The 21,511-nt window shown below is 39.1% G+C and overlaps 1 protein-coding gene across 3 annotated transcripts in view; it reads left to right on the top strand.

Annotated features, from left to right (window-relative positions):
- Window positions 1–21,511, top strand: part of HPS5 (HPS5 biogenesis of lysosomal organelles complex 2 subunit 2) — a 44,338-nt gene that overhangs the window by 10,857 nt on the left and 11,970 nt on the right. For all 3 annotated transcript variants that reach the window (XM_055317913.1, XM_055317914.1, XM_055317915.1), the window contains 12 exons: window positions 1,804–1,914; window positions 2,083–2,147; window positions 2,822–3,014; window positions 4,567–4,700; window positions 9,330–9,542; window positions 9,832–9,903; window positions 13,764–13,852; window positions 16,287–16,465; window positions 16,922–17,080; window positions 17,878–18,064; window positions 18,749–18,872; window positions 20,044–20,193. In XM_055317913.1, the coding sequence (XP_055173888.1) occupies window positions 1,804–1,914; window positions 2,083–2,147; window positions 2,822–3,014; window positions 4,567–4,700; window positions 9,330–9,542; window positions 9,832–9,903; window positions 13,764–13,852; window positions 16,287–16,465; window positions 16,922–17,080; window positions 17,878–18,064; window positions 18,749–18,872; window positions 20,044–20,193 (1,676 nt within the window). The remainder of the gene's footprint in view (window positions 1–1,803; window positions 1,915–2,082; window positions 2,148–2,821; window positions 3,015–4,566; window positions 4,701–9,329; window positions 9,543–9,831; window positions 9,904–13,763; window positions 13,853–16,286; window positions 16,466–16,921; window positions 17,081–17,877; window positions 18,065–18,748; window positions 18,873–20,043; window positions 20,194–21,511) is intronic.

Here is a 21,511-nt window from a genome sequence, read left to right on the forward strand (position 1 = left end):
TTTGTTTGTTGGGAGTTTTGGGATTACTGATTCAGTTTCATTGCTGGTAATTGGCCTGTTCAAATTTTCTATTTCCTCCTTTAGTTTGGGAAGTTAGGCATCTCTAGGAACTTAGCCATTTCTTTTAAGTTGTCCAGTTTATTGCCATATAGGTTTTCATAATACTCTGTTATAATTGTGTTTATGTGGTGTTGGTTATTCTCTTTCATTAGTGATTTTGTTTATTTGGGTCTTCTCTCTCTCGGGGTGTTTTTTTTGTTGTTGTTGTTTTGTTTTGTTTTTGGGTTTCTTTTTTATTAAGTGAATCTGGCTGCAAGTTTATCAATTGTTTTGATCTTTTCAGAGAACCAGCTCCTGGTTTCATTGATATGTTGTATTGTTTTTTTTTAGTTTCTTTATCATTTTTTTTCTGCTCTAATCTTTATTTCCTTTTTGCTTGGTTGGGTTTTATCCTTCTTTCTCTAGCTTTTTTAGATATAAGGTTAGGTTGTTTGAGATTTTTCTTGCTTCTTGAGTTAGGCCAGTATTGCTATAAACTACCCTCTTGGAACTAGTTTTGCTGCATCCCAAGGATTTTGAGCCGTTGTTTTAGTTTTCATTTGTTTCCATGTAATTTATTTTTTCTTTGATTTCTTGGTTGATCCATTGTTTAGTAGCATGTTATTTAATCTCGTATTTGTGCTCTTCCAAATTTTTTCTTGTGGTTGATTTCTAGTTTCATAGCATTGCAGTCAGAAAAGGTGTATGGTATGACTTTGATTTTGTTTTGATTTGTTCAGACTTGTTTTGTGGACTCATTTGTGATCTATTCTGGAGACTGTTCCATGTGCACTTGAAGAGTGTATTCTGCTGTTAAGGCTGGAATGTTCTCAATATGGCTGTTAAGTTCATCTGGTGCAGTGTGTCATTCAAAGCTACTGTTTTCTGGTTTATTTTCTGATTAGATGATTTGTCCATTGATGTAAATGGGGTGTTCAAGTCCCCTACTATTATTATATTATTATCCATTGTTCCCCAAAGGCTTTCTTTTTTTCAGACTCTGCCTTTTACCTAATAAGGTAAACCTTTCTAAGAAAGCCTAGTAGCCTTATCCTTATTAGCTAGATTTTAGTTACATAGCTCCCTCTAGCTTCCAAGAGAAACTGGGTAAATGAATATTTAGGTTTTCCAGCTTCTGTGGTAGAAAGCAAGATTCAGAGGGTTGGGAGGGTCTGTTCATCAGCCAAGCAGCAAATTTTGCTGCAGGGTATTATTGGGCACAGCAAGACCACTGTTTTTTTCTGTCGGATAAAGAAAGAAATCAGCAAGCTGAGAGTTGAGGGAGAGATAACAGCACAGTGACGTGCATCTGCGTCCTCTACAGTCCTACTTGTTCTAAAAAGCTATAGGTGGTTTGTATGTTAATTATAATTATGTAGACTAAAAATGATTCAAGGGAGTAAATGGTTAAAGCAGTTGCTTTATCCCCTGGAGACTTATTTGATCTTTTGTCTTTGTGGTAAGCATTGGAATGACCTAGCCAATTTTGCAAAAGATGAATGGTCTAATTACTGGATTTTGCTAAGGGAAAATGACTCATTTGTACAATTGAGCCTATTCAGTCATTTTGAGATTCAATTAAACGTTCAGAACCAAATGTTTCATTATACTAGGATGAGAGGATGAGTGCGATTATGTGGTATCCTACAGGGCAAGGAGTGGGGTGGGGGAGGAACCTGCAACACAGATCCTAAGTATTTATTTCCAGTAGTTAATTTGGTTATGTGACTATGATCTCACGCTTGTCTGTTTACATGTTTTTAGTGCACCAGCATAGCTGTATCTCGAAAATGGTTGGCTTTGGGCAGTTCAGGAGGAGGACTCAATCTCATTCAGAAGGAAGGCTGGAAGCACAGGCTTTTTCTTTCACATAGGGTAAGATTAAGGGTAGTCCTGTCATAAGCTATTTGGAATATCTTTCATAAATTTGAATTTCCCCATTATGAATAATCATTTGGAGTAAAAGAAGAATGTAAATCTTGAGATAAAAAGTAAAAAATTAGCATTTTTCAGAAGCCCAATATTTTTCCTTTTGTGTTCTAGGAAGGTGCAATTTCTCAGGTTGCATGTTGTTTACATGATGATGATTATGTTGCTGTAGCTACCAGGTGAGAAACTGCTTTAAAATTATCTTATGTTTTCTAAATATATTTTATTTTATTTTTTTGAGAGAGTAAGTGCTCATGCCAGCAGTGGGGAGGGGCAGAAAGAGAGGAAGAGAAAGAATCCTAAGCAGGCTTTCTACTGAATGTGGGGTCTGATGCCATGCAGGACTCCATCTCATGACCCTGAGATCATGATCCGAGAAAAAATCAAGAATCAGACACTTAACTGATTGAGCCACCCAGGTGCCCCCCCTAAATACATTTTAAATTGATAGATGTAGTTGTGTGTTTGTTAGAGTAGCCAGCCATCCTGGTTTGCCTTTGACTGTCCCAATTTTAGCCCTGAAAGTCCTGTGTCCTAGGGAAATCTCTCAGTTCCCAGCAAACTGGGACAGATAGTTGTTCACGGTCACCCTATGGTTTATGGAAAATGTTTGGTGTAAGGCAACAACATTTCAGTGACCTTAAAAGAGAAAGATAACATAATGTAGAACATCTAAATTCTCATACTAGATTGGTGGACTTAAAGCAAGGAAGTTAGTACCTTGACTTTCTACTTTCTCTTTTTTGAAGAATAGGAATTATGTATATTTAATAAAATTGATACTGTGAAACAAAGAAATTGCACCGTTTTCACCATTGCCAAAAATCTGCTTCCGTGACTCATTTTCTTGCAGTCAAGGTCTTGTAGTTGTTTGGGAATTAAATCAGGAGCGTCGTGGGAAACCAGAACGAATTTATGTGTCTTCAGAGCACAAAGGCCGAAAAGTTACAGCTCTCTGTTGGGATACAGCTATTCTTAGAGTTTTTGTAGGTGATCATATGGGGAAAGTTTCTGCCATCAGACTTAATACTTCTAAACAAACAAAGGTAAGAGCTAGTCCAGTTCTTTATGTATTTAAGTGAGATATACGATATTGTCTTACAGAATCTCAATTGAAGGACACAATTTTACGTACTATATTTCTCGGGAGACTGATCTAGAGCCTGACTATTAATTTTGAGGAGACTTGTTTGTATGTAGTCCATATAGTAAGTAGCCTGGTTTAGCTTGATACTGTTGCAGGGTTGCTTTTGTGACATTGTCTATTTGTACATTGTCTGTTACAGTATTCTGTAATTCACCTGTATGAGTCACTTAAATTAAGCATTAATATTAGGCTATTAATAAAGATAAGATGCCTTGGGGCACCCAAGTGGCTTAGTCAGATATGTGTCTGTCTTTGACTCAGGTCATGATAGCAGGGTCCTGGGATTCAGTCCTGCATCCAGCTTCCTGCTCAGTGGAGAGCCTGCTTCTCCCCCTCTGCTCCCCCTTCTTGTTTGTGCGTGCACACACTCTCTCTCTGTCAAATAATAAATAAAATCTTAAAAAAAAAAAGATGCCTTTTTCCTTTTTTTATTTTTTTTGAGAGAGTGAGTGAGTGGGGGCAAGGACAGAGGGAATAAATCTTTCAAAGACTTCTCACTGAGCATAGAGCCTGATACAGGGCTTGGTCCCAGGACCCATGAGATCATGACCTGAGCTGAAACTAAGAGTTGGATGCTTAATCAACTGAACCACCCAGGCATCCTGATAAGATGCCTCTTTGTTAGTTGTGTGAACAAAATGGGAAACATACAAATAGTATCAGTTGTCCAGGCTCCTATTCTCCTGGTTCCTGCTTAGAAGAAACTTATGAGATTAGGTATATTATTTCTCAGAATGAATGTAACTTACTGTAAGTTGAACCTTAAAGATACCTCCTGGATTGTGCTTAGCTGTATAGTCCCAGGCTTCCTCCTAAGTTGGAGTAAAAGGGTTAAGTTTCACATTACCCTAACAGAATGTTCCAGGCTCTCATTAAAGAGGGCAGACCAACTTCTTACTGTCCCTCTTCTCCAAAATTGTTATAGTGGGGAGCTTGGTTTATTCCATATAGGATCTTCACAGGAAAGAAGAAATCTAACTACCATTGGCTAAATTATTTTATTTTAATTAACACACATTCTTTTGATTTGATCATGGTGACCCACATCAAAGTTACCACTTGATTTCTAACATATTTTTCATCCCAAATACAGTTGGAACCTTACAGGTGGTATAGCCCTAATTTGTGTTTTTCCAAAGGGAGAAGTTCTGTCTTCCGTGTGAAAAAAATTCTCTTTCACATGTCCCAAAACTTGCTTCATCTTTGTCATTCCAGCCTTTAAGATTAGATAACCAGAAACAGAGCCTTAAGAATTGTCTTTTGCAGTTATGTAACAAAGTATTTCACAACTTTTAAATGAGTGAAGCTTTGATATCCTAATAGGCAAATTAAATTTTGGCCCATTTAAAATTTTTATTTTGCTATCTAAGGTTATTTTCACTGAAAGGGTCAAGAGAAGATTACACATCTGTGTAATGGTGATTTTTCTTTCCTTGTCATGTCTCTTTTAGGCAGCTGCTGCCTTTGTGATGTTTCCTGTTCAGACAATAACCATAGTTGACTCCTGTGTTGTGCAGTTGGATTATTTGGATGGAAAACTACTTATATCTTCACTTACTCGATCCTTCTTGTGTGACACTGAGAGGTATATTGACCAACCATGAGTCATAGGTTATGCAGAATTCTCGAACTCTCAGAGACTTAGAAGTCATATAGCCCAAACCCCTCAGTTTATTTATTTTTATTTTTTATTTTTTTTTTTATTATTATTTTTTAAGATTTTATTTATTTATTCATAGAGACACACAGAGAGAGAGGCAGAGACACAGGCAGAGGGAGAAGCAGGCTCCATGCAGGAAGTCCGATGTGGGACTCGATCCAGGGTCTCCAGGATCACGCCCTGGGCTGCAGGCGGCGCTAAACCGCTGTACCACCGGGGCTGCCCCCAAACCCCTCAGTTTAGTAATACAGATGTTAATGAGGACCCAGCTATGTGCAAGCTGATGTTAAAGAATAGGAAAGATAGGAGACTGAGCAGTCCTGTGAGTGACTAAGACAGATGTTCAGTTACTCCATGAAGGGTGGTCACAGTGCCATGAGGGAAGGCTGGACAAAGGCCTGTTTCAATATGAGGAATCAGGAAGTCTTCCTTGATTGAATTTGTTGTTGTTTAGATTTGTTGTGTGTTTAATAGAATTTTACTAATGGGTAAAATTAGGTGAAGAATAATTATGAATTTTATGAAGCTGACAGGTATTTTACCGAAATCTCAAGGGTGGAGCCAAAGTTTCAGTGAATGGCGTATTACAGGTAACTATGAAACACTAGAACATAATAGGAAACAACTTGGTATGAATATTGTGTATCACTATACTGAAGTTACTCAGTTATTCTCACTGCAGGGAAATTTTCACAGGTTATTCTTTTTGTTCCCACTGTCATATTCTTCAGGACCAGCCACTCTTTTAAATATTTATGAAAGGGCAGCCCAGGTGGCTCAGCGGTTTGGCGCCGCCTTCAGCCCAGGGCCTGATCCTGGAAACCTGGGATCGAGTCCCATGTCTGGCTCCCTGCATGGAGCCTGCTTCTCCCTCTGCCTGTGTCTCTGCCTTTCTCGCCCCTCTCTCTCTTTCTCTCTCTCTCTCTCTCTCTCTCTCTCCCTCTGTCTCTGTCTCATGAATAAATAATTAAAATATTTAAAAAAAATAAATATGAAAGAGAATTTTGAACACACATAAAAGAAAATTGTCTATTGAACTCCAATGAACCCACCAGGCAGCTTAAATAATTTTGATGATGATTTTTGGTAGGCTAAATTTGAACTAAGAGGGGAAGGAAGGGATATTTTAGCAGGAAGGAGCAGCCTCTTGGGGGAAAAGTGAGGAAAAAGTAGGCATATTTAAAAACTTGCCAGTCTGACTTAAGTAGGCGAGTTGGGGAAGATCAAGTTGCTAAATTGGCACCACAGTGAGAGTGACAGCCTTAAATGTCACATTAATTATTTTTTTTTTAAATTTTTATTTTATTTTATTTATTTATGATAGTCACAGAGAGAGAGAGAGAGGCAGAGACATAGGCAGAGGGAGAAGCAGGCTCCATGCACCGGGAGCCCGACGTGGGATTCGATCCTGGGTCTCCAGGATCGCGCCGTGGGCCAAAGGCAGGCGCTAAACCACTGCGCCACCCAGGGATCCCAATGTCACATTAATTAAGTGGGTTCTCAGGTCGTTTTAAGAAGGTATACATATAGTATATCAAGGTTTGAAAATTGATTTCCTTAAAACTATCCAGGCTTGGAAAGTCTTTACGTACTTCCAGAGGTTCACACATCTCAATTAGAAAGTTTCTATTCTAGAAAGCAGGAGATTGTTTATTATAAAAGGTTTGGAGGAATGTGAGTCAGGGATGGTAGAAGGAAGTTTGGGGAGAAGGTATACTTTGTATTTATTTTCTTGGACTAGAAAGATACATGGAAAAGAGACCAGTTATAGTAGGATGGCAGGTGCCTGATAGCAGAGAACCTAGCCGGACAGCAGAGAGGCAAGGCTTTGAGATGCAAGTGGCCAGTTTATATGGAATTAGTGGGAAGGAGGATATACTTGGTTCTGACTTATTTCAGATCAGCGATGAAATTAGACTTGGAGAACTGGAGATCATCTAGTGTTACTCTTTCATTCTTGCAGATCAGAAAGCCTAAGCATCCTGAGTGATAGAGCATGCCTGACATTGCACAGCTCGGGAGAGACAGGCAAGACTAGAACCTTTCTGTCTTGATTCTCTGCCCTTGCTCTTACCTTGCAGTTCCCCAAAACACCTTTTGACGTTGAATCTTTGGCCATTAATTCCACACTTGAGATTTTGGTAACATTTTTATTAGCCTCACCAAGTTCCTAAGTATTCTTCACCTGTAGATTTTCACGTTTACCAATGGGCCCAATTTAGAAAGACATATGATAGACTTTTTGAAATAAAGAGCTAAAATAAGTAGAGGTTTATTTATTCTTTCGTGCAATGGAGTTGCTAATCATTTTCCTGGTTCACAGGGATGTGGCTAGAGTTGGTTATGAGAATAACATAGATTCTGCTGCTAAAATAACAACTTACAGAAATGCCCACTTTCTGTTTTTTTTTTCCTTTTTTAAAATTTAAATTCAATTTGCCAACATATAGGATAACACTCATCCCGTCAAGTGCCCTCCTTAGTGCCTGTCACCTAGTCATCCCATCCCCCCACCCTCCACCCCTTCCACAAACCTTTGTTTTCCAGAGTTAGGAGTCTCATGGTTTGTCGTCCTTTCTAATTTTTCCCCACTCAGTTCCCCTCCTTTCCCTTATAGTCCCTTTTACTATTATATTCTGCATATGAGTGAAACCATATGATGATTGTCCTTCTCCGATTGACTTATTTCATTCCGCATAATACCCTCCAGTTCCATCAAAGTCCAAGTACCCACTTTCTGTTAACTAGAATTCAGTTTGGAGGGATATGGATAGTACAATAATTTTAAAAATTCATTTATGTTTAAAATAATTTTGTTGGTTTCAACCTATATTCCCTCCCAACAAGCAGCAATTTTTTTTTTAAAGTAGGCTACATGCCTAGCATGGAGCCCAGTGAGGGACTTAAACTCACAACCTGGAGATCCAGACCTGAGCTGAGATCAAGAGTCCAATGCTTAACCGGCTGAGCCACCTAGGCACCCCAGCATTTTTTTTTTTTAAACGGGGCTTTTAGTATTTCCTTCTCCTGCCAGCCACTGACTACTTTGTCTCAGTATTGTTGATGAGCAAGGTGGGTCCCAGGAAGGAACAGAGGAAATAGAAACAAAGAACTAGGGTCTAGTGAGGAGAACATGGACTAATGGAGCCTGACAATATGATTTCAAAATCTGGCTCAGATACTCTTTAGGCCTTGGTAAATGTTGATTTCCCCATCCAGAGTGTAGAGACAGTTTTAAGGATTAACTAAGATAACATATATGAAATACTTAGCTTTGTGCCTGTAATATATTGTTTGAAAATGTAGTAAGCAAGGTTAATGAGCATAGGAGTAAGAATGAGTTGCCTGTGTGTGTTCACACGGCAAACATTCATTGCACTCATCTGAAACCTTAGCACTATGGTAAGTACCATAGAGGATATAAAGTAAGCAAGAAATATGTTTTATCTCCCAATAAGGAACATAAGTAATAAATCCATAACTTCTTAGATTGCTCTGTATACATTTCAAAGCACTTTCACATCCATGTTCTCATGGTACGCAGAGTTCTTATAGTTAGTTACATTTTACTTATCAAACAACTAAGTACAGGGATAATATTTATTGAATTATATCTAAGGTCACCTTGTAAATTCACACTGGACGGCATATTTAATCATTCTCTTTTAATCAAAGAGTTAGAGTACATGGAAGCACTACAGAGTAGTTAGGACTTTCTGTAGGCCAGATGCTGGGCTCTACATTGGGAATTCAACTAAAGTAGAATAAGAAATTACCTTTGTCCTAAATAAAGTCATATTCTATTGTTGAAATAGACACAATTGCCATATATAATGAGGTAAGTGCCCTGGGAAGCATGTAATTCAGCTTATGGGCATCAAGGAGTCTCTCAGAGGAAGAATGATTAAGTGAAGCCATGAAGAAAGAGGGAAGCAGTTTTTAGGAAGGAACATCCTCACATTATCACCTTTCATGTTCCCAGTCAGTATACTAGGCTCTTTTGTCTATTTAGCTCCTGTAGTCATAAGGAAACAGAATGTTCAAAGTTGCAGAGTTTCAGAAGGACTTGGCATTCTGAGACAGAGTGAAGAGTTTGCTGGGTGTTTGTAGAAGGGGAGTGCCTGGAAGACAGGGTTGGAGAGGTAGCTTAGTAGCTGCTATGGAGTGTCCAAAGAACCTTTTACAAGGTGATTTGGAATGGGTTTTTAAAATAACTTTACAGTAAGATTTAAGGATTATGTAATGATTTGCTAGCGCTCATTTTATAGATTTGAAAGGGGCCTTCATATTAATTGTGAGCCCCTCATTCTGTGGATGATAAACTAAGTACTAATGTGAAGTGATCTGCTTCCTGTTACAGAAATTGTTAATGGCAAATCAAAGCTAGAACCCTATTTTGGCCTTTCCAAGCTACTGTTTTTTCCAGTATACTGCTAATGTGAATAGAGAGAGGACGTTTTGGGTGCAGTTGTTATGGCCATGCTGATTTGTAGTGCCATTGTTTTTGACTTTCTTATAAGTAAACATGCTTTCTTTGCCTTTTTTGGGGATTAGAGAAAAATTTTGGAGAATTGGAAGCAAGGAAAGATATGGAGAATACGGAGCTTGTTTCTTCCCTGGAAGATGTTCTGCAGGCCAGCAACCCCTAATATATTGTGCTCGCCCTGGCTCCAGGATGTGGGAAGTGAACTTTGATGGGGAAGTTATAAGTACACATCAGTTTAAGAAACTCCTCTCATCACCACCTCTCCCTGTGATTACTCTAAGGTAAAGATTTGTATGGCTGGTAAGGACTATTTGAGGATTTTACCTGCAGGAGTTGGGTTGAAATCTCTGATATTTCAGATGTGTTAAAAATTTTATAATGCTTTCTAAGAATGAAGTTGAATTTATATTAAAGATTTAGAGAAAACAAGTCTTTAACCAGTTATCTTTGAGATGATTAAAATAGATCGAATAAAGGCAGACAAGTTAAATGCAGCAGAACTTTTCCTACATAGGGAGCAGCATACTTTTATGCTGTGATTCAATCATTAATAGACTCTTTACTTCCTAGATCAGACCCTCAGTATGACCATACCGTTGGATCCTCCCAGTCTTTGTCTTTCCCCAGACTCTTGTATTTTAGGTAAGTTTCTCCTTTTGATCTTTCAAAAAACACAACACTTTTTCTCTTTGCTTCTTATTCATAGGTGGTTAGCTTTTTAAAAGTTTTTTTGTACTAAACTGTTTTTGGAAAATTAGAAAATGCCTATGTTTCTTTTTTTTTTTTTAATTTTTATTTATTTATGATAGTCACAGAGAGAGGGAGAGAGGCAGAGACACAGGCAGAGGGAGAAGCAGGCTCCATGCACCGGGAGCCCGACGTGGGATTCGATCCCGGGTCTCCAGGATCGCGCCCTGGGCCAAAGGCAGGCGCTAAACCGCTGCACCACCCAGGGATCCCCAGAAAATGCCTATGTTTCTAAGAGAAATAAAAAAGATCATAGAAATATGCTGCTGTTTTTAGTTTTCAAATTGACTTTACTCAGTCTGTAATAATTAGAGCTAAGAATTGTCGGTACTCTTTTTTTCATAATCTCTCCTACCTGTTGGGAGGTTAGAATGAAAGCAAGTCTCAGACTGAAGTCAACTGCACATAGGGATGTTTCTTAGCAGGTAGGCACAAACCTAATTGTAGAACTTGTTCTTGTAAGCATGGTAAACTTTCAATTCTGTGTTCTTTAGGTGCTCTGTCAGGTACCTTGCATGAAAGCTTTGCTTGAGACACATTCAGAAATATTCTAATTTCTTTTGTTAAGGTTTTATTTATCTGAATAGGGGTTGGGGAGAGAGCTTAGAGGGAGACTGAGAGGGAGAAGCAGATTCCCTGCTGAGCAGAGAGGATGTGGGGCTCCATTCCAGGACACTGAGATCATGACCCAAGCCGAAGGCAGATGCATAACTGACTGAGCCACCTAGGTGCCCCATGTTCATCCATATTCTGACATGAGGGTTCAGCTAGCCATCCAGTTAGATCAGGTGCAGAAGTCCACTGTTAAGTGATAGCACAGAGTGCCACTAAAGGCTGGGTTTGTCAGTTCTTAGAACTTGTTCTGCCAGTGTGGGAGTCCAGTATACAATTTCCAGCCAATCTGGCTCTTGAACTCATTTCATCAGTGGATATTATTTGTAATATCCCTTAGGTGATGCACAAGATCTATACTGCAGATTCAGAGAATGTTATTTGGAGGTCATTTTAGGATAGTGTGATTGGGCCTTCATCATCTGCTCTTAGAAAGTGATAAAAAAAAAAAACCCAAACTCAAAATGTTAACTAATTGCCCCCCCTCCGTGTGTGTGTGTGTGTATGTGTGTGTATCGCACTGCCTACACTGATGAATTTAAAATTAAATTGTAGACAATTTAACATTTTCATAAATTCATAATTCAGCCTGAAAATTAGAGAAAAGTTGATATTTGTTCATAGTTAGATAAACCGTATTAAAAACTCTTCCTTTATTATAATTTATAATTATGTATTCATACAACATTTATGCTTGTCTTACTCTTAGTAAGTTCTGTAAGGACTTTGTGTCTGTTTTGTTCATTATATTATTCTCAGTGCTTGGCATAGTGTCTGGCACATGATAGACACTTGCTGACTGTGGTGTGATTTGTGAGGAAACCCTTTACCCAAGGGTATGTTTTCTAATGGAAAACCATGGTCCATTTGGTCCTCCTGGTAGAGTTGTTCCTTAGTTAAGCTATTTAGAGCTCCTGTTACAGTTTCTGCCATCACATAAAAAGCCCCTGATGATCTGGCCCTGCCTACTCTTCAGCTTAAGTAATAATTAATGTCAGTTTGAAGCCTGTGCTGACTCCTCCAGCAGGCTTAGATTAGACACTTATTCCCAGGCACTCTTGTCACACCTTGCTTGTTCCTCTGTCACCGCCCCTATTTCACTGTACTATGAATGTCCATCTCAGCACCAGATTGTAAACTCCTTTGCTCTGGGCTTGGTGTTAGTCACAGAGAAGGCTCTCAAGTAACAGCTCAATTAAAGAATTCAATGAAGATTAAAAAAAAAAAATGAGCAGGAGGGCTTTTTGTTTCTTTACTTTTTTCCTCCACCTATACACTTGTGTCCTATGGTAACCTTTACTGTTACACCCACAAATCCCAAAGGAAGCAGTATATACTTTGTTTTCTCTTGGGTAAACAGTACCACTTTCTCTTTCTTGACCTTTAAAGCTATTCTCTTTAGGTTGTGTCCTAGTCTGTTTATTATCAATGAAAGGACAAGGGGAGGGATACATAAGGTACAGAGTATCAGCTCTTAGGTAGGCCCCTCCTAAGATTTCCTATGGAATCTTTCCAAGCTGAGTATCAAATTTAGTGTCAAAATCATGATTGTGGGTGTGCCTGGGTGGCTCAGTTGGTTAAGGGTCTGCCTTTAGCTCAGGTCATGATCTCAGGTGGTGTAAATAAAAACGGTATATATTAGGAAAAGGCCTCTGTTTTCTAATTTATTTATTTATTTGAGAGACATATTGGAGAAGAGGGGTAGACGGAGAGAGAGAGACAATCTCAAGCAGATTCCCTTCTGACCATGGAGCCCAACACTGGGCTTGATCCCCTGACCCTGAGATCATGACCTGAGCCGAAATCAAGAGTCAGATGCCTTACCAACTGAGCCACTCAAGCACCCTAATGTCCTTGTTCTTAAGATTATAATCTGTTGGAGAGATGTGATATTTCTACAAAGCTTAACAATAATAAAAAATAAGGGTTGCCACAGTGCAATACATGACTAAGTGCCATATGAACAGGGTTGACAGGAAGTAAGGTGAGTGCAGGAGAAAGAGTGGTTGCCAAGGGCTCTCAGAGGATTCCAGAGAGAAGTAGCACTTTTGTGATCCTTGGGAGGTGGCTAGAGTGAGAGCATTATAAACGGGATGCCCTGACTGAAGGGAAGAACCAGATTACTCATTGGTACGTGAGAAATAGTAGCAGCCTTAAGAGAGTAAATGAATAAGTATAAAGAAAGGAGTATGGAAAGAGATGAGCAGAGATAGAGAGTACCAGAGGACTGGCAAAGGTGGACCAGGGAAGTGCAGTGTACCAGACTCTGGGGAGGTAAGATTCAGGAAGGAAGGAACAATCAGCAGGGTTGGCCCCTGCTTGAGGATTAAGAAGAAAGGAAATAAGGAAGGGTTACTTGGTTTGGCATTTAGGAAATCTATGATGATGAAAATGCAGCTATGTGGAATAGTCGGGATTCTGGATAATGGTGAGTGAGTCAGTGTAAATAAGAGAAGAAAGAGGTGTAGAGGAAAAGGTATAGAGGTCAGGTTTAGAGAAAAACTCCAGGTTTGGGAGCCAGACTGTCCTTGGGCATATTATTTCATCTTTTTGACTTTCAGGTTTTTTTTTGTTTGTTTGTTTTTTGTTTTTATAAAATAGGGTAAAGCACATATATCTTGAGGAGTAACCACAAGGTTAGATGATATAGGTAGAGCCTTTGATAAAGTTCCTGGCAGATAGTTGACCAGGGGTTTTCAGCCTTTTATTGCCTGCACACAACTAAGGGCATCAAAATATTACCATCCCTAAAAGTGGCTCACTAGAGCATTGATTTGTGCTGAGTGTGTAGTCTGTTTTGAATGTGCCCTTTGCATACTAGTAATAGGAAATTTAGGTGCTTTAATAAATGTTAGGTAAAATGCCAGCCTTTTCTTTTTCTAGAAGATTCTTAGTGTATCTAAATTTTTCTCAACTTGGCATCATATTGTGCTATTTTTTAAGGGGCTCTTGTTACAGACATAAAAGAGGTGTTAGGACTTGATTAACTGGATCACTGTTATGTTTGTAGTTTCAATTTACTTTAATAGCTGATGTGAGGGTCTCACTGCAGGGAATTACAGTCAATAAACTTGGGTACAGGAATAAACTTCTGTACTCAAACAAACTAGAATTCTCTTAATTTCTTCCCTTTTCTTTTATAGTGAGCACTGTGTGCTGACTTGGACAGAAGGAGGAATTTATATTTTCATTCCTCAGAATGTTCAAGTTCTTCTCTGGAGTGAGGTCAAAGGTAATTATATTTTTCTTCCATATGTGTAATGTTTAACCTCATGCTTGTAAAAGATTTAATTATCGTAGGAGAATTCTTTTGCAGCGTGAAAAGTAGAAAAATAGACTGAAGTGACTTTCTTTTAAAGATTAACATCATAGATGTTTCCCACTCTAAGGTATTTCCCTAGCATACACTTGTAAATTTGTGTTCAGTTATTCAATTTTTCATGGATAATTTTATTTATTTTTTAAGTCAGCTCCATGCATGGAGCCCAACATGGGGCTTGAATTCAGAACCCTGAGATCAAGACCTGGGCTGAAGAGTCAGCTGCTTAAGCAAGCCTCCCAGGAGCCCTTTCATGAATAATTTTAAATATAATTTTCATTTATCCTTAAGTATTAGAAACCACTGCTAAGGATCAAATGGGTTATATTTTTTCCTTCTATTTAACATGAATCTTTACCCCCTTTGGAAGTCTTGTGTAGCTTCTGTTTGTGTCCTAATAGTTTGAGGTTCAAAAAGTCTTTGGGGAACAGCATTTTATGTGGCTGACGCAGAGAAAATCAATCTCTCTCTTTAGTTTAAACCAGAAATGTCATTGCTACTCAGGGTGTGTATCTTATCTTTCTGCGTCATTTTCTACTTTGTAGAGGTATAAAAAAGAGGAACCATTGCCTACTGATCTGATTGATACTGATTTCTTGTGGATTAAGTTGCTAAGGTTCTCCCTTGAAAAGGAATGTTTTTAAAAAAATTGACATATACACTGTATGAGTTCAGGTATATGAAGTACTGATTTGATACAGTTATACAATTAACCCTTCAACAGTGGGACTTAGGGGCACAGACCCCCGGGCAGTCGAAAACTGGCATGTAACTTTTGACTCCTGCAGAGCTTAACTACTGCTACTACTAGCCTGCTGTTGACCCGAAGCCTTGCTTGATAAACAGTTAACATACTTTGTATGTTATATGTAATATTTGCTGTATTCTTACAATAAAGTGAGCTAGAGAAGAGAAAACATTAAGAAAATCATAAAGAGAAGATACATTTACTATACTGTATTAATGGAAAAAATTTCACGTATCCATACCCATGCAGTTCAAACCCATATTGTTCAAGGATCAGCTATATATTTGCAATATGATTACTGTCTTTTGTGATGAGAACATTTAAGATCTAGACTCTTAGCAACTCTGCAGTACGTGATACAGAATTGTTAACTGTAATCACAAGGCTGTGCATTAGGTCCCTGGAACTTGGGATGGCTGGGTGGCTTGGCGGTTAAGTGTCTGCCTTTGGCCCAGGGCATGATACTATAGTCCCAGGATTGAGTCCCGCATCGGGCTCCCTCCATGGAGCCTGCTTCTCGCTCTGCCTGTGTCTCTACCTCTTTCTCTGTCTCTCATGAATAAATAAATAAAATCTTAAAAAAAAAAAAAGATCCCTAGAACTTAATTTGTCTTCTAACTGCAAGTTTGCGCTCCTTAACCAGCATTCTTCATCGCTCCAGTCCCTGGTTACCATACTTATTTGGCTTTTTTAGATTCCACCTATAAATGAGATCAAAAACTAGTTTAAGTTCTTTCATGATCTTCTGCCAAGATAAGTATTTTCTCATGAATTGTTTGTCAATTTATATATGATATTAAAATCCGCATTGACATCAGTTTGTAACTCTCAGAAATGTTGTAGTCTGGTTTCTAATGTAGAGTGCTCTCTTAAATCCTCAATTTCTTTTCACAGAAAGTATCATTTATTTTATATAGTTTTTAATTCCAATATAATTAACATAGTGTAATGCAGTTTCAGGTGTACAATATAGTGATTTGACAATTCTGTACATCACCCAGTGCTCACTATGACAGACAAGTGCCCTCCTTTTTTTTTTTTTTTCCCAAAGGTTTTGTTTGTTTATTCATGAGAGAGAGAGGAGAGAGAGAGGCAGAGACACAGGCAGAGGGAGAAGCAGGCTCCATGCAGGGAACCCGATGTGGGACTCAATCCCGGGACTCTAGGATTAGGCCCTGGGCCGAAGGCGGCGCTAAACTGCTGAGCCACCCAGGCTGCCTGACAAGAACCCTCCTTAATGTGCATCACTGGATTCCCCCATTCCCCCACCAACCTCCCCACTCTGGTGACCATCAGTTTGTTCTCTGTCAAGAGTCTGTTTTGGTTTGTCTCTTTTTCCTTTGCCCTTTTGTTTAGAAAGTAGCATTGTAAACATAGCATTTTAGATAAGAGAGATGTGTTTCTCTGTTTATTTTTGATCTTATAAGAAGTGTCTAAAATATTTCTTCACTGAATTGCAAGTATTCTAATAGAGATGAAATTTAGGCAAACCAAACTCCATATAAAAAGTGAATTTATTAAAATAATTTCAGTCTTTGCCAACATGGAAATGGAATATTTGGTTAACCTTCTGTGTGTTCACCCCTGTGGGTTTTGTAGATATTCAGGATGTGGCCGTCTACAAGAATGAGCTGTTCTGTTTGCACCTAAATGGGAAAGTCTCACATCTTTCTCTATTGTCTGTGGAACGCTGTGTGGAGCGCCTGCTGAGGAGAGGCCTGTGGAACCTGGCTGCTCGCACTTGCTGTCTTTTCCAAAATTCTATTATTGCCAGCAGAGTGAGTCAGAGACTTACACGTTCATCTGGGTTGTTAAAACCACCCTAGCTTGCAGGAGTGTGCTAGAAAGTTGCTTGTCTTTATTAGACCTGTCTGTAGGACCTACAGATAAAGCAGCAATAAATCACTAAAGGAGGTATGGCAGACAATCTAGGGGTGGGTGTGGGTAGAGGGTAAGAAAAAGGGTATACTTCCCATTTTAAAAAAATTACATTCTCAGAAACCTCCTTGAATTTCAGGCCCTGTTTTAAGAGGGATGATTGTATGTACAATAACTCAATTTTTAATTCCTAAGATAATTCTCATTAAGTCTTTCACTAGCTTGTTAAATCTTTTTAAAGCACTTTTGAGATTTTATGTTCTCTGTTCTATCTCTTTCAGTATATTGACCACTGAATTTAGATTTAGTTATAAATAGTAAGCTATCTATTTGATTTCTGCTTATCCTTTCATTAGGGAAGAAAATCTTTGACTGCAGATAAATTGGAGAATCTGAAGTCTCAACTGGACCTCACAACCTATAGTGATCTAATTTCTCAACTGGAAGAATTAATTTTAAAATTTGAACCTTTAGATTCAGCTTGCAGCAGTCGGAGAAGCTCCATTTCATCACATGTAGGTATTTTTACTATCTATCTATCTATCTATCTATCTATCTATCTATCTATCTATCTATCTATCTATTTAAAGGTTTTATTTATATATTCATGAGAGAGAGAAAGAGGCAGGCAGAGACAAAGGCAGAGGGAGAAGCATGCTCCATGCAGAGAGCCCGATGTGGGACTCCAGGATCAAGCCCTGGGCTGAAGGCGGCGCTAAACCGCTGAGCCACCTGGGCTTCCCCAGTATTTTTACTTTTTAAAGGGTTTATCTGCACAGTAAAGTTTTTCTTCCTTTGAAAAGAAATACCCCTTAAGATCCCAAAACTTATCTTCCTTTCCATATAGTAGATTTAGGGGAAAGGGGGCGGAGTTGTCAAGAGGAGGCTTTATTTCAGTTGTTGGGCAGCCCTTAGGAAGCCTCTGTTTACGTGTGTCTTGGAGCTACATTTTATTTTATCATTATTTATTATATTGTTTCCAGACATAACTCATATAGCCTCTAGCACAAGTTGAGTTGCTCCTAATATGTGATTTCAGATGCTTCATACTCATTGGAGTCTTAGTGTAGCTCAAGATTGCTTCCTTACTACCCCAGTCTCATAGCCAGAATTCACGGAGGCAAGCTAGAGAAAGATGGTAGCGTTCTGTCATCCATACGAGAAAGTGATCCAGCTGCCAGGGACCTACATCTTGCTCACCAGCTTGTTCTATTAAGCTATAATTGTGGTTATTGACTTGCACTTATTCATACTGGTTTTTCTCAAAAAAAAGTTTCACTTTGATTTTTTTGGGGATTCTTTTTATTTGTAGGAAAGTTTCAGCATCTTGGACTCTGGTATATATCGTATCATTAGTAGTAGGAGAGGCAGTCAGTCGGATGAGGACTCTTGTTCCCTTCACAGCCAAACTCTCTCAGAAGACGAGAGACTCAAAGAATTTGCCTCACATCCAGAAGAGGACCAGCCAGATCCGTGCTGGGGCTCACGCGGAAATGAAGGTGATGGCAGTGTGCTTTGTTGGCTGCTGATAGGAAGCAGTTATTTTCTGTGACTTCTATTTGCCAGGGTTAACTTGTGCATCTAATTTTCTACATGGTGTTAATAATTTTTATCTTGTTGATAGACTTTCCACTCAGACCTGTAGATCTGCTTGCCCCTGGGAGAGTGGGTTTATGTTCAGTCGTGTTTTTCCCCCTCTTGCTTAGGCTAACATCGATACAGTCCCTAATTTTGGTCATGCATCATTGTGCTGGAAAAGTTAAGAAAGGAAGTCATTAACCAAAGGAGTAGAACAATTTTATCTTGACTAACCAAATTATTTTCCATCAGGAATGAAAAATTACCACAGTTTTGGGGGCCATTGCCTTCACTTTTCGATGTTCGAGTATTCCTGTGACTGAACTATTGAGAAGAAATTAATAGAGACTCTAAACTTCCTTTTTGACTTATGGGGATTCAGGGTTAGTAGGACAATGAAGGTACCTGCCTAAGTGTTTTATATGTGGACCATCCCGTGCATCTTGTAAACCTGTGTTCTGCTCATTTGTATCTGGGTCAGTTGTGATTTTGGTATGGAACCCTTCATTTCCTTTGGTTTATTCATTTCAGAATTTTTCTAAAGATTAAAAAAAAAAACCTCCTGTGTGATTAAATTTTCTTTTTCCCCTGATTCCATTCATCAGACAGTGTTTCTCATGCTCCCGTGACATTTGAGACAGATAAGAATGAAACATTTCTCCCCTTCGGCATTCCACTATCATTTCGTTCTCCGTCTCCTCTTGTGTCTCTTCAGGCTGTCAAGGAAAGGTAAACTAATCTGTCTTGCCACTGAAACCTGTTTCTGGTTTCACTTCAGTTGTCACATTAGGTACTTTTGCACTGAGAATGGAAAGACATTTATTTATATACTTTTAAAAAGATTGTATTTATTTATTTGAGAGAGGGAGTGCATTCGAGAGAAAGCATGATCCAGGGAGGTGGAGGTGGGCAAGGGAGAGGCAGGAGACTTCCCCACTGAGCAGGGATCCTGATGTGGGGCTTGGTCCCAGGACTCCAGGATCATGACCTGAGCTGGGGTGCCCTGTAGAAAGACATTTTAAATGAGAAAAAATGAAAGCCTCTTGGTTATTTCTATAAAATGTGTTATCTGAGGCTATTAGCTTCTAATTTCTGTATTGGGCAGTTTAGCTTCCTTGAGTACTTGGATATTCAAGTTGTTAAAATGTGTCCTCCACTTCAGACAGAGCAAAGTTTGAAAAATCTGTTTTTTTCTTCATCTCTGATAGAAATAGTTCCTATATATCATTAGTCATTTCTTGATACTTTGTCAGTTTGGGCTCAGAATTGGAGACTCTTAGGAAGTCTTTCTAACTACTCTGTGAGCTTAGAATTAGCATTTAAGGTTGAGAGCAGACTTTGTAAAGCTACTTAACTGCTTATCTGAGTCTTACTGTATACAGTTTTCTGTTTTGGGTTTTTTTTTTATTTTAATTCCAGTATAGTTAATATACAGTGTTATTAGTTTCAGGTGTACAGTGAATTGTGAATAGTGATTCAATTACTGGGTACAGTTTTGTTTATAAAGGAGGCTATATTGTGACTAGTTAGCCATTGAGTGTCATGAAGAAATTCTGTTATTTCTCTGGCCAGGCTGAGGCAGGTGATCTTATGGCCTCCTTTGCCTAAGTTGACAGAAACATTACAGACATAGCTGGAGTTAAAGATTTTTTCTTTAGCATTGAATCCAATGAAGTGAATCTTTATTATATTGTAAATTTTACATGGGCCTTATAGGAAATACGTAGTTGATTAGGGAAGTTGCTATAAGCATAATCTTTTTTTTTTTTTTTTTTTTTATTAAGTCCAAATTACCTTACTAGGAGTACAGGAACATAGAGAATGCAGATACAGAATTTTCCGTTCTTGGGAGTAATGAGGGTTTTTTTTTCATATTACTTTTTTGCTATTTGACTTCTAGTGTTTCTAGCTTTGTACGTAAAACTACTGAGAAGATTGGCACCCTTCATACTAGCCCTGATCTGAAAATAAAACCAGAACCCAGGGGTGATGATCATTTATGTGAAGAGGATATGAGTCCAGTCACCTGCCCAAAGGAAGAAGACACTGAGTAAGCTCTTGCATATAAATCTGGGTAAATTCTAGAGGACTCAGCTGTCATTTTGGAGAAAGCCATAGACAGTGCTATTAGGGAAGGCACATGTATGACCCTGTTCATTGTAGATTGTGTAGTTCACTAAAAAATGTGAATGCCATAAAGGTCAGTGTTGGAAAATGACATCCATCCATGGCGAGTCTTTTGAGAGAGAGTTTTAAGTTAGCTCCTGTTTCATTTTTGCTCTCCCTTCCCTCCAAATTTTTCAAACTTCTGGGTTGTTAGAGAAGAGTATTAGATTAAGAGTAGGATGATCAACAATTAAGGCCTTGTCCTTGCTGTGCTTCTGACTAGCATGTGACCTTGGCTAAGTTACTAATGCTCTCTGGCCTGTCAGATGAGAGCATTGGCATTGATGTCTTGGCACGTACTTTCTCAGAGGATCTGAGCATTGGAAGCACACAGGTTCAGCACTCACCCAGGAACTGAGAGCCCCATAGGCTCAGGGAACGTGGACAGTCAGAGGAAATAGGATAGGTCTGTGAATCCATGTACTTAACAGGGAAAAAAGCACAGGATTGCCGTGGCATTGAAAGCCACCTCAGTCTGACCTCAGCCCATCTTTCCAGCCTCACTTCCATCCACATCCTTCCAAGCACTTGAAATTCCAGTCCTGGCAGAGTACTGGGTGGATACACCTCACTCTGTTTCTTTCACCTGCATTCCTCCCACCCCCACCCTTCAACCCCCTCCCCTGCACCATTTTTCCTAACACACATACTGCCTCCAGGGGAAGGTATCCCTTGATTGCCTCATCAGAATAATTATTCCTTTTACTGTGCTTTCGTAGCACAGTTGTGTTGCTCTTTAGCATTTATTTTATTCTCATTTATGTAATAGTTATTTGCATACTTTTCTTTCTCACTTGAGTTTATTCATCTTTTTTTTTTTAAGATTTTATTTATTTGGGATCCCTGGGTGGCGCAGCGGTTTGGCGCCTGCCTTTGGCCCAGGGCGCGATCCTGGAGACCCGGGATCGAATCCCACGTCGGGCTCCCAGTGCATGGAGCCTGCTTCTCCCTCTGCCTGTGTCTCTGCCTCTCTCTCCCTCTCTCTCTGTGTGACTGTCATAAATAAATAAAAAAAAAAAAAAAGATTTTATTTATTTATTCATGACAGACAGACAGAGAGACAGAGACACAAGCAGGCTCCATGCAGGGAGCCCGATGTGGAACTCGATCCCAGGTCTCCAGGATCACACCCTGGGCCGAAGGCGGCGCTAAACCGCTGGGCCACCAGGGCTGCCCGAGTTTATTCATCTTAAAGCCATGGA

The sequence above is a fragment of the Nyctereutes procyonoides genome, unplaced genomic scaffold (genome assembly GCF_905146905.1).
Source record: "Nyctereutes procyonoides isolate TBG_1078 unplaced genomic scaffold, NYPRO_anot_genome, whole genome shotgun sequence".
NCBI lineage: Eukaryota > Metazoa > Chordata > Mammalia > Carnivora > Canidae > Nyctereutes > Nyctereutes procyonoides.